Source organism: Triticum dicoccoides, chromosome 6A (assembly GCF_002162155.2).
Source record: "Triticum dicoccoides isolate Atlit2015 ecotype Zavitan chromosome 6A, WEW_v2.0, whole genome shotgun sequence".
Classification (NCBI taxonomy): Eukaryota; Viridiplantae; Streptophyta; class Magnoliopsida; order Poales; family Poaceae; genus Triticum; species Triticum dicoccoides.
The window spans coordinates 467694437-467707815 of record NC_041390.1 but is presented as its reverse complement, the minus strand read 5'-3'; the positions used below and the strand labels follow the sequence as shown (position 1 = coordinate 467707815).

General features: G+C 43.5%; 1 protein-coding gene across 3 annotated transcripts; it reads right to left on the bottom strand.

Annotated features, from left to right (window-relative positions):
* Positions 1-914: 914 nt before the first annotated feature.
* LOC119317324 (ceramide kinase-like) lies at positions 915-6266 on the bottom strand. Of its 3 annotated transcripts, none has more exons than XM_037591756.1 (13): positions 6073-6266; positions 5133-5291; positions 4812-4979; positions 4630-4722; positions 4363-4455; positions 3571-3835; positions 3462-3488; positions 3264-3348; positions 2658-2807; positions 2126-2227; positions 1646-2032; positions 1298-1364; positions 915-1210 (listed from the first exon to the last, which is right to left on the bottom strand). In XM_037591756.1, the coding sequence occupies exons 1-13, from the start codon at positions 6166-6168 to the stop codon at positions 1067-1069; spliced, it is 1836 nt and encodes a 611-aa protein (XP_037447653.1). In that variant the 5' UTR covers positions 6169-6266; the 3' UTR covers positions 915-1066. The 3 variants fall into 3 exon arrangements, with proteins under 3 accessions (XP_037447653.1, XP_037447654.1, XP_037447655.1); XM_037591757.1 differs by having other exon boundaries at positions 915-1217; positions 6073-6265; XM_037591758.1 differs by lacking the exon at positions 6073-6266 and having other exon boundaries at positions 4812-4947; positions 5133-5273.
* Between the last annotated feature and the right edge of the window lie 7113 nt (positions 6267-13379).

Sequence of the window (13379 nt, the reverse complement as noted above, 5' to 3'; positions counted from 1 at the left end):
GAGAGAGGGGAAGCAAGAACAAGTAAAAACGAAAAATAAAACTTACGGCAAGTCCCACGTGTCAGCTTGTGATTTCATTGATATTGAGGGGTTATTAGAGTACAAAGAATTTACATGCTTGCTAGCACCGTTATAATACTACAGTTCACTCGGACAATGAGTGTTTCTAGGGAATTAGTCAGGCTCTCTAAGTCTATCAATCAACGAATTAGCCTTGCACCTGCCTGCAGCGTGCCACACAGCCGGTTCCTCGACGACATTTCCGATCAAGGACAAGGCCGGAGCTCGTTGGTTTTTGAAGATTCCTGTGTTCCGTTCATTCCATGTTACTTTTTATTTGAGGGGTGAGAAATGAAAGCTAGTGTTGGAGTTGGGGAGAATTTTGAGGGGTGAAAAAGTAGAGAAGGCCTCCGATGGCTATTTGAGGGCTCAATTTGAGTGCTAGTGTTAAAAATGCCCGAAACTAAACACTGGGCAGCTATACTACAGTAAAAAAAACTGGCAGTCCTATCCACCGGCAGCAGAAAGCCAGAAACAGCCGCCCGCGCGCACCGCATCCAAAAATGCGGCAACATGCGGGTTTTAATTAGCTCAGCTGCTCTGTGGGCCGTCTCTGTGGGCCGGAACAGGCAACTTGTTCTTGTTGTCACCCTCTGCGGTCTGCGGATCCACCGACCAAGAGTAAAACTTCAGCTTCCTCTCAAAAGAGGACAATACAACTCCAGGTCGCCCAAAATGCAGAATAAATTTTCAAGGGGAAGTGTTGTTGAGTTACAGCGAATATATCAGATGTCTACTTAGCTTCCTGCAAACACCAGATCAATCGTGTGGGCAATGCAAAATTTGCAGCATTGCGACACACGGAATTCATCTGTTTTTTAGCATAATCTGTAGCTCTCCTCCTTCCTTGGACATCGAAGAAAACGCTGCCCGGTTTTTTATTGCGTGGTACGAGACCGCGGTTTACATATCTACATGAGGTTCTTCTACAACTCTACAACATTAACTATTCGGATGTCTCCCCTTTGTGAAAAAGGGAGGGAGGCTAGGGAGGCTAGGGAGGCTATTATGGAGCATTGCTACACCTCTGGCCCTGACGCGAAGAGGTTGACAAGGCCCCGGCAAGCTTGGACAGACACTTCACAGGCCTGAAAAAGCTCGCCATCCAAGTTCCATACGCTTTCGTCGTGTGATGAAATGAAGGTAAATGCTTGCGTCTACAGAAATTGGAAACATCTAAATTAAACAAAATGAAGGTTTGTAAACAGGGAAGAGCGTAAAGAAGGGAAAGGAATACCTTATGATGTTCAACAAACTTGAAGGTTAAAGGGTCCGACCCCTTCTTAGTAAATTGTGTCAGATGCCTGCAGATAGAACGGCTACCTCAAACAAACTCTAGAGATATAAGAGATAAAAAAAGAAGAGGATTGTACTATTTTATTGCAATTTTTTGCAACCTTATTTAGTTAGGGAAAAGTAACAGCAGAAGTGAGTAAACAGATATCGACTGTTGTGAGGTCCAACTTGACACAAAGTTTTTAGATGTAATTTGGTTAAATAAAATAGTTCTGAAATACGTTTAGTAATCACTTCTCAGTGCAGAGTACTGTGAAACAAGCTGAACAAGCAGTGACAGTATTCTTACCACAAATATAAGGGAAGAGGGCAATCTCTAATGAGCAGAAGGTGAAGAAAACCATCTGAGAGGTGTGCTTCAGCCACTAGGCCATCAGGGGCTCTTTCATTGCGACATGAAATGACAGCTGCACCGACACTTAGAAAACGCCCCTCGGACCAGATCCATTTTGGGTTATCATGAATCGTTTGGGAGCTGTTTGGAATCTCATCTTCTGAATTTTGTCCAGGTGTTGAAGTTTCTTTGCATACAGAACAATTTGCCAAGCAAATTGTTTTGCGGGATCTTTTTCTACGAGATTGCAGTGGTTGTACTTCATCTGCAACATTCTCTGCTGATGCAGCAAGTGAATGAGAGTTCTCATTCTCAAGAAAAGCCACTTTTGCATCATAAGATCTGAAAAATGGCATGCAATTGTCAGTTTGTGATCAAACTGAATAAGAAGCATAGCACAAGAAAGGATACTTGCCACCAGTTACTATTAATTACCTGTGCTTCAGGAAGACCATGGTTCCAGAAAAATCATAACGTGCGGGGCCCATCCATCGGTAGTTTTCACTCTCCCTTATGACTTCTCCATAAAATCCATATCTACAAGCAGATTCCAAAAGAATCAACTAATATGCAGAACAACAATCCACAGGGGGGTCATATAGTGATATGCAGATGCACCGACTTGGTAAAATTGTATGATCAATCTATGTTAAATGCAAATCCATAACTATCAGTAATGCACAAGAAACATCAACAGGAAGAACTTACTTACATCAAACAATGAAAGCAAGGCTAAGTCTAGCTAAGTTCAGCATTATTTAAGGAGAATAAAATGAAAACTGGAACTCCTATAACTTCTGCCAGATATATCGAGTTAATGTCACAGTTGTTGCAGGATATCTATGGTGGCATTGCACATTAGCATATTTAAGAAATAGATGGTCGACATTAAAATTCATGTGTTTCCTCGCTCTCAGTTCATACAAGCACTAGGTAGCTACATCATGCCCTAAAGGAAGTTACATACCCTGCAAATGAAGCTGCATAGCGTACAGTAGGTAAGACCTCAGCTGATGGGCTACTCTTCCACCTGACTACTTGAGCTATATCAAGCGCTATCCTTCTACCAAAGATAATAAGCAGGGCAGAAGTCACAGCATCTCGTTCCCCAGTTGTGCTGCATGGAATAAGATGTTTACAGCCAGCAAAGAACTGCCATCGATAAGAACATAATGTGTGCACACAAATAGTCCATCTATAACAATCCCGCAAATGGACATGGTATGCATGAATTAAAAGGACATTAAGCTCAAAATGTAAGAAATTATGCAAGACAATATAATTGTTTTGAAAGATGAAGGTGATGCTAATTTGGCAGGTGCACCAATTACAGCATACTTGCACACTGCTCCAATAGACAGATGAATGAATGGTAATGGTGGATCTGTCCAATGTCCTAAAGGATGAGGATCATAACCAGCTTACATGCAATGCTGTACAACTACAGATTTAAAGGGGATTGAATTGCCATGATCTATGCAACTTTCTACCCCTAAAAATAAAGGCTCAGCTATTAGTACTGAAAAGTGTAGTTTCTCCTTGCGTGGTTACACCTAGGTGTCTCAATCAGTACCTGAGTACAATAGCATCTGTTGAGCCAGAAGGAATTATGCCAAGCCTAAACCAATCATTTGGGAAGGAGACTGAAGGAACTTGATCTGCAGTAGTACCAATTTCAACATCAAACAAAAGCTATCAATCGTGTAGCTGGCCCTAAATTTTTCGCAGTTTTAAGATAGACAAAATAACTGAGTTTCGGTTACTCATTGACCTCCAGTAGATGATTCTGTATTTGGATCTGCAATAAGAAGCACACAAAATTACTTATACAAGAAATTTCTCTACATAATATGTGGTACATGTAACCAAAAGGGACATACTTAATGATGAGATGTCTAATCCAACAGATTGCCCAGTCGAAAGAAGAGGTTCATGATCATCAGATTTGTTGGAACCCACACGGAGCATGACATTTTTTACAGCATCTGATGTGGGCGTACTGTTGTTTAGCCCATCGTTCCTATATTCTTGGCACTTCTCAGTGCTTCCAAAATATCCAAAGCCCTCTGGAGTTGGAGGATAAGAAGTCTTATTCCTCAAATTTAGTAGTCCATTCAGGATTTCATTAAATAAACCATCACCACCCTATAAATGTGAAGTTTGGAGAGTATACAAGTAAAATGGGATGGAATTCAATAAGTTCAATAATGGATTGAAAAAAAAGTAGGAGTACAGGATTTGAGTTTTTTTCTCTCTAGAAGTACAGCATGGAATTATAATTTTCTTTTCTTTAACAGTACACACCGGAAGATTTCAGATGCCATATGAAAAAACTCTAGGGCACGTGGGAAGTGATCCTGTGAAAAATCTCTTCACCAAGGCATATAGTGCGTTCACACTGATGTTACCAGGTTGTTGTTTATTAAGGGGGTGAATTCCCATTTTGTGCTTTAATCTCTTATCAGCTTGTACCTTAAAATAAACTAGTGATGACTAACAATAGTCATTCTAAAACTACTCATAAATTACGTAACAGTTTGGAAATAAGAAATTCAGGACTCATCTCACTGAAAACGACTTCAAACATCATGACTAATTGTCGTTATACAACACTTCCCGAACTATAAGAACAGAAAATGTTAACCAAGTATTATAAAAATAAATCAACATACCACTGCAACAACACCGTCAAATTTCTTGAGCTCTTTATCTGATATTGATGCTAAGGTGTCATATGCATGTCCTGCTCTTTCCGTGATTATCACCTGAAGATGTAAACATGTTGTGAACATAAGTTAGAGGACTGAGGGTTGTTTCTGAGAATTTTGATGTCACAAACTCATCAATAACAAATATAGAAAGAAAGAATCATGCATAGACATTATTGCACGTCTATAATTCCTTTTGTTGTTTTTGCTTCTGTGAGCAAACATGTTTACCTTTGTATTTACTTTTGCCCGGTCAAATAACGGAGCTACCATTTCCCAATTTTTGCATCCTCTACCTTTTCCACAAAGTGGATGGACAAACACCTACAGTTTGTGGAATAGTTAGTTAGCCAAAATGCTCAATAATATGATAGCAGTGATAAGGGATATATGGAAGAGCGTGTTAGAACTACCATCAGGTTCTTGGGCCTGTCCTGTTCATTATTTATGCATGCACTGAGATGCTCAACCCAGCTTTTGCAGGTCTCCGGGTCTTTGTGTCCAAAAAGATATTCATAAGGTACCAATTGAGAAGGGTGTTTTCTTGATCTGGTGATTACATGTACAGCAAAGCGGTGCATCTGCATGAGCAACAGCTTTTTAAAGAGAACACGAGCATAAAACATGGCATGTGAAAGAACTTTTATAATGCATTTGGCTAAAAAAGAGTAGAAGCTTTTGACACAAACTACAGAAAAGGAACTCTGTAAAACAACTAGAAGGAATGCTATAACCTCACTATTTTTCTTGCTTTGGACGACAATTCTTGTATTCCAAGGTCCACATACAGGACCTTCATCAAGAAGCTCCACAGCATAAACATCCGAAAACTTGATTTTGTTCTCTAATTTTGGTAGTAATCCGATAGATGACAAACATGAAGAACCCAATTCCTGCAAAATGTAATGTGATGAGCAGAAACCACAGTCACGCTACAAAAAATAAGACAATATCCTCCTGAATATACTTATCATTTGCAACTCAAGAACGTAATCCTCGAGGCACAAGCAAAATTGGAACACCTATCCTTGTTGACAGAACTAGATGCATGTAAAATACTAAAATGTCATATTCACATATTTGGCTTTGCACACCAGCAGGATCACTTTCCTGAAGAGGGGAGCTAAGGTTGAGGTTGTGATTTGCAAGAGATAGAGTCACACAAACGCACAGGAGGATTCTTAGTTTCTGGTTTGGGTACTTAAAATAAGGCATTTTATGCTCCCCCATTTGCAAGGGGTTCAGCTGGCCAGTGGCTAGTGGCAACCATCCTCCTCTTGTTCAGCAACAATTAAACTACAGTTAATATGTATCGGAGGGAGTACTTCTTTTCCAAACAAAAGCTCGAACTTCAATGTTGTCCGAGGCCGCGGTGATCCTATGCTGCCACGGCTTGTAACCACGCTTTTAATGAACAATCTAGGCGCCTAACCCACGCTTCTTTATGAATCTGCAACTACTTACGCCGTCTCCACTTTACCTATCCGCCACCCAACTCTTCGGTTCAACCCCCGAAGCTGCAAATCTACAGCCCACCGTACAATTCGACTAAGAAAGCACAAAGTTCCTTCAGATTAAGTGCTGAAAAAGGAACATAATCCGTACGAACGGACAATAGCATACGGCGAGCAGAGACGGGCGGGAGGCCAGCCTCAGTCAGAGCCAGAGGCGTACCGGGTGGAGAGGCAGGAAGGAGAGGCCGTCGTGGCCGAGGGTGACGGTGACCTCCCCGACGCCGCCCAGGAACAGCACCTCGCCGTCGCCCTGCATGGTCTCCCCTCTCTCTGTCGCCGTTGCTGAGCTCGACCGTGTCGTTCGCTCTATTTTTTCCGTTGTTCTTCCGGCGGGGGACGGGTACGGGGGCGCGGTTGTCTTTCGGCTGGACTTGTGCGCGTGGGATTGATTGGGTCTTCAGAGCATTACTAGTAGAACCTTCAAACTCTCAAATCCTCAAATCCTCACTAGCGTTTTAAGGGTTTAAAAATAATTTTTTTGTGTACTTTTACGGGTTGAAAAACAGGAGCGAAGATTAGAACACTCAAACTCAACCCTTATAACGGAATATTCCCTATGAACGACGTTGTCATTGCGCGCGGGAGGTCGATGGGGCGGCCGCCGGCGACGGGGACGACTAGCAGCGGCGGTCGCGGGGGTGGGCGCGGGAGTTAGGAGGATTTTTCCCTCCTGCGCGAGGATAACCGCCAAATGAGGGTTGGGGTAGATTTTGCTCCCCAACCCTTACTTTTGAGGATTTGGAGAGGATTTGAGGCTTGGACCTTTAAAAAAATTTAAGGGTTTGAGGGTTAAGGGGTTCTAGTCTATGGGTTTTTTCGACGAAAACTGTAAAAAAGCAGTTATTTTTAGGAGTTTGAGGGCTCTACTAGTAATGCTTTATCTGGTTCGTGCTGGTGGTTTCCTCCCGAAAGACGTTCCTGACCGGAGACAAGTCGTCCTCGTATCCATTGCCTTTTTTTTCTCTCGAAAACAAAAGTATCTAGTGTTTTGAGTTCCGAGTGTTGATTTTTTTTTAGAATCAGTACGTCGTTTTATTTAGTTACCCACGGATGGAATTTCGTCTAAAAATACAGATAAAATGCAGTCTGGTGATAAATCTTCTCTGGCGAGCACATGTGCTGCATTATTCCCAGAACGCCTTACCCAAGTGATCTTATAGTCTTGCCTGGTATTGAGTACTCTTCCGTTTCTTTTTAGTCTGTATATAAAATTTGATCAAAGTCAAGCTTTGTAAAGTTTGACTAATTTTATATTAAAAAATATAAACATTGACAAGAAATCAACATTATCAGATGCACCATAAAATGTATTTTCATACTATATAGTTTTAATATTGTAAATGTTCATATTTTTATATATAAATTTGGTTAAACTTTATATAGTTTGACTTTAATCAAATCTTATATGTGGAGTAAAAAAAAATAAAGGGAGTAGTGCTTTGACCTCTCGAATGATCGCCTCCGCCGCCGACAGGTTGCGTTCCTTGTCATTTAACATTGCAGCCACCCCTTTGTTGTCCACTTCGAAATGAATCTTCTGCGCGCCTTGCTAGACTACCATCTGCACTGCTTTGCGGCAAGCCAAAATCTCAGCCACTTCAGGATCACTTACACCGTTGAATACACAGCTTGCCGCCCCTCTGAACGCACCAACAATTTTTTTATTTTTTTAAATGGAAAAGGACCCCAGCATCTACGTCTGAACGATGTATGCAATCATTTTATTAATTATTCACACAAGATCTTATAAAATCATACAATAGTAAGACTAAAGTCACCGTCTAGGCAATATCTGCCGCTACTCCTATTCAATTGATATAGGGATGCTGATAGTCTGGTCCTAATACCAAACAGATCTCGCAGCCAAACCTAACATCTATGAACTGAGATCCCAATCAGGACGTCTGTCGGGTATGGGGCACCCACCAGTCCGGCGCACTCTTCAACCCGGACGTCTGCCGGGTATGAGACCGCCGCAGCCACCTGCCACTACTAGGGAAACGGCTATAGCTAATATGGGCATTAATGGCGCACCATGTATGTGGTGTGCCACTGCTATATAGCAGTGGCGCACCAGATACAGGTACGCCATTAACGTCCACATTACTAATGACGCACCTAGTGTGTGGTGCGCCATTATTATTTTTGAAAAAAAAGATAAAAAAAATTTGTTAGCAGTGGCGCACTAGTGGATAGTGCGCCATTAACATGCTTATTTATTTATTTTTCAAAACTAGTAATGACGCACCACACACCAGATGCGCCATTAGTAACCCTGGTTACTAATGGCGCATTCTTAGGTGGTGCGCCATTGGTAATCTGGGAGCAGCTAGATATTTTGGACAGTCACCTACCACACTCACTTTCCCCACTTCATTCTCTCCACCTCTACCAAGCCTGGTCTCGGCTGCCTCCTCCTCCTCACCTCATTTGCACTATAGATTCACCCAAATTAAGACCCTGTTCGGAGTTCCACCAGCTTCACGAAATCCGAGGAGTTGCAGAGCCAGGAAACAGGCGCTCCACAACTTTCAACACTAACTCCACCTGCTCCGGGAGTGGAGTTGTGGAGTGGAGGTTCTCCGAACAGGGCCTAAGTGGTTAAATTTCCTTTTTTGATAGGTAAGTAAGGGAAAAGCTTTCTTTATGTTCTAGATCTACTTTTTTCTCCCTCCAACAACGTACACACTTTTTATGGCCTAGATCTACGTATGTTTGTGGTGTTGCATATGTTTGCGGTGTTGCATATATTTGTGTTTGCAGGTACCGGTATTTGAAATGCGATAGTTGCCAATATTTTGCCGGAATATTGATTCATTTCCGTTTCGGCGAGAATTTGGCACTATGCATTCTTTTTTATCCTATTTTTAGGCAAAGTCATGTCAATTTTCTTTGTTCTAAAATATCATTTTGCTCTACCCCGCAGGCGACCATGGTCCGCATGATGACCGAAGGCATCGTGATTAGGTTTTTGAGCTCCGCGAAGGCCGAGATGCTTCAAAAGAACGAGACGGAGATAAGATGTCCATGTCAAAGATGCAAGCTGGAGAGCCTTATGGACCCGGATGCCGTACAGGTGCGGGACCACTTGCTCTTGCGTGGTTTCATGGATGGCTATCGGTGGCAAGGTGATAAAGATGACTATGAAGTCGTCCATGGGGGGCGGGCAAGAAATGAGAAAGGGCAGCAAGACAACCGCGGCGAGGGCGGGCGAGAAGACGAAGAATCTCCAGGACATGATCACGAAGTAGATGCAGTACACAGTCATCATGTAGAAGATGTCGGACATGATGATGAGGAAGATCAAGACGAAGGGCATGATCATGAAGATGAAGATGCCGGAGCAGACGACGATGGACCATCGATGGGCTGGGTGTAGGACCCTCATATTCAAGAGCTACTTCTCAAGCAGACGGGTAACACAAGAGCTGCCGCCCGAGAGAAAGCCAAGCTGGATCAACTGGAGATAGACGCGGTTACTCCATTGTATGAAGGATGCAGGCCCGAGGATACCCGCCTGAAAGTAACGCTCATGGCTCTGGAGATGAAGGTAATGTTGGGGATCGTAGCAGAAATTTAAAATTTTCTACGCATCACCAAGATCAATCTATGGAGTAATCTAGCAATGAGGGGAAAGGGAGTGCATCTACATACCCTTGTAGATCGCTAAGTGGAAGCGTTACAAGAACGCGGATGAAGGAGTCGTACTCGTAGCGATTTAGATCGCGGTTGATTCCGATCTAAGCGCCGAACAACGGCGCCTCCGCGTTCAACACACGTGCAGCCCGGTGATGTCTCCTACGCCTTGATCCAGCAAGGGGAGAAGAAGAGGTTGGGGAAGACTCCGTCCAGCAGCAGCACGACGGCGTGGTGGTGGTGGAGGAGTGCGGGACTCCAGCAGGACTTCGCCAAGCACTATGAGAGACGAGGAGGGAGAGGGGTAGGGCTGCGCCAACAGGGAAAGAACTTTGTGTGTTGGGCTGCCCCTTTGCCTCCACTATATATAGGGGGAGAGGGAGGGCTGCGCCCCCACCTAGGGTTTCCACCCTAGGGGTGGCGGCAGCCCCAATCCCCATTTGGGGTGGCGGCCAAGTGGGGGGGAGAGGGAGGCGCACCAGGCATGGGCCTTATGGCCCATCTGCCCTTAGGGTTTGCCCCCTCTTCTCTCTAGGCGCATGGACCTTGGTGGGGAGGCGCCCCAGCCCACCTAGGGGCTGGTCTCTTCTCACACTTGGCCCATGTATGCCTCCAGGGCCCGTGGCCCCTCCCGGTGGACCCCCGGACCCCTCCGGTGGTCCCGGTACACTACCGGTGATGCCCGGAACACTTTCGGTGGCCAAAACCATACTTCCTATATATCAATCTTTACCTCCGGACCATTCCGGAACTCCTCATGGCGTCCGGGATCTCATCCGGGACTCCGAACAACATTCGGTAACCGCGTACATACTTTCCCTATAACCCTAGCGTCATCGAACCTTAAGTGTGTAGACCCTACGGGTTCGGGAGTCATGCAGACATGGCCGAGACAACTCTCCGGTCAATAACCAACAGAGGGATCTGGATACCCATGTTGGCTCCCACATTCTCCACGGTGATCTCATCGGATGAACCATGATGTCAAGGATTCAATCAATCCCGTATACAATTTCCTTTGTCTATCGGTACGATACTTGCCCGAGATTCGATCGTCGGTATCCCGATACCTTGTTCAATCTCGTTACCGGCAAGTCTCTTTACTCGTTCCGTAACACATCATCCTGTGATCAACTCCTTGGTCACATTGTGCACATTATGATGATGTCCTACCGAGTGGGCCCAGAGATACCTCTCTGTTACACGGAGTGACAAATCCTAGTCTCGATTCGTGCCAACCCAACAGACACTTTCGGAGATACCCGTAGTGCACCTTTATAGCCACCCAGTTACGTTGTGACGTTTGGCACACCCAAAGCACTCCTACGGTATCCGGGAGTTGCACAATCTCATGGTCTAAGATAATGATACTTGACATTAGAAAAGCTTTAGCATACGAACTACACGATCTTGTGCTAGGCTTAGGATTGGGTCTTGTCCATCACATCATTCTCCTAATGATGTGATCCCGTTATCAACGACATCCAATGTCCATGGTCAGGAAACCGTAACCATCTATTGATCAACGAGCTAGTCAACTAGAGGCTTACTAGGGACATGGTGTTGTCTATGTATCCACACATGTATCTGAGTTTCCTATCAATACAATTCTAGCATGGATAATAAACGATTATCATGAACAATGAAATATAATATAATAATAACTAATTTATTATTGCCTCTAGGACATATTTCCAACAGTCTCCCACTTGCACTAGAGCCAATAATCTAGTTCACATCGCCATGTGATTAACACTCACAGGTCACATCTCCATGTGACCAACATCCAAAGAGTTTACTAGACTCAATAATCTAATTTCACATCACTATGTGATTAACACTCAATGAGTTCTGGGTTTGATCATGTTATGCTTGTGAGAGAGGTTGTAGTCAACGGGTCTACAATATTCAGATCCCTATGTATTTCCCAAAACTTTATGTCATATCGTAGATGCTGCTACCACGTTCCACTTGGAGCTATTCCAAATTGTTGCTCCATTATACGTATCCGGTATCTCTACTCAGAGCTATCCGGATAGGTGTTAAGCTTGCATCAACGTAACTCTTTACGTTGAACTCTTTATCACCTCCATAACCGAGAAACATTTCCTTATTCCTCTAAGGATAATTTTGACCGCTATCTGGTGATCTACTCCTAGATCACCTTTGTACCCTCTTGTCGGACATGCGGCAAGGCACACATCAGGTGCGGTACTCAACATGGCATACCGTATAGAGCCTATGACAAAAACATAGGGGATGACTTCGTCCTTCCTCTTTCTTCTGCCGTGGTCAATCTTTGAGTCTTACTCAACTTCACACCTTACAACTCAGGTAAGAACCCCTTCTTTGACTGATCTATTTTGAACTCCTTCAAAAACATGTCAAGGTGTGTGTTCTTTGAAAGTATCATCAAGCGTCTTGATCTATCTCTATAGATCTTGATGCCCAATATGTAAGCAGTTTTATCCAGGTCTTCCTTTGAAAATCACTCTTCAAACAACCGTTTATGCTTTCCAGAAATTCTACATTATTTCGAATCAACAATATGTCATCCACATATACTTATCAGAAATATTGTAGTGCTCCCACTCACTTTCTTGTAAATACAAGTTTCTAGCAAACATTGTATAAACCTAAAAGCTTTGATCACTCCATCAAAGCATGTATTCTGACTCCGAGATGCTTGCTCTAGTCCATAGAAGGATTGCTGGAGCTAGCATACCTTTTAGCATCCTTAGGATCGACAAAACCTTTTATTGTATCACATACAACCTTTTCTTACGAAAGCTGGTAAGAAAACTTGTTTTGACATCCATCTGTCAGATTTCATAATCGAAAAATACAGCTAATGCTAACATGATTCCGACAGACTTAAGCATCGCTACGGGTGAGAAATTCTCATCGTAGTCAACTCCTTGAACTTGTGAAAAGACTCTTTCCCACAAGTCAAGCTTCATAGACGGTAACATTACCGCCCACGTCCGTCTTCTTCTTAAAGATCCATTTATCTCAATGGCTTGCCGATCATCGGGCAAGTCCACCAAAGTCCATACTTTGTTCTGATACATGGATCCTATCTCGGATTTCATGGCTTCTAACCATTTGTCGGAATACGGGCCCACCATCGCTTCTCCATAGCTCGTAGGTTCATTGTTGTCTAACAACATGATATCTAAGACAGGATTACCGTACCACTCAGGAGTAGTACATATCCTTGTCGATCTACGAGGTTCGATAGCAACTTGATCCGAAGCTTCATGATCACTATCATTAACTTCCTATTCAACAGACGTAGGCGCCATAGAAAACATCTTTCTGTGTTGCATCACTTTATGGTTGAAGTAAAGGTCCGGCAACCTCATCAAGTTCTATCTTCCTCCCACTCAATTCTTTTGAGAGAAACTCCTTCTCGAGAAAGGACCCGTTCTTAGCGACAAACAATTTGCCCTCGGATCTGAGATAGAAGGTATACCCAACTGTCACCTTTGGGTATCCTATGAAGATGTGTTTGTCCGCTTTTGGGTTCGAGCTTCTCCGGCTGAAGCCTTAAGCATCGCAGCCCCAAACATTAAGAAATGACATCTTTGGTTTCTTGCCAAACCAATGTTTGACGTCGTCTCAACGGACTTAGATGGTGCCCTATCTAAAGTGAATGCAGCTGTCTCTAACGCATAACCTCAAAATGAAAACGGTAGATCAGCAAGAGACATCATAGATCGCACCATATCTCATAGGGTTCGATTACGACATCCGGACACACCATTACCCTGTGGTGTTCCAGGTGGCTTCAACTGTGAAACAATTCCACAATGTCTTAAGTGTTTGCCA

Excerpts from the sequence above, each read along its gene's own strand:
- LOC119317324 (XM_037591756.1), bottom strand. The coding sequence starts at position 6,168 with ATGCAGGGCGACGGCGAGGTGCTGTTCCTGGGCGGCGTCGGGGAGGTC. Across the intron at positions 3,836-4,362 it reads TTGACGGTGTTGTTGCAGTG|GGTGGTGATGGTTTATTTAA; the intron begins GTATGTTGATTT and ends TCACATTTATAG. Across the intron at positions 3,349-3,461 it reads TACAGAATCATCTACTGGAG|ATCAAGTTCCTTCAGTCTCC; the intron begins GTCAATGAGTAA and ends GTACTACTGCAG.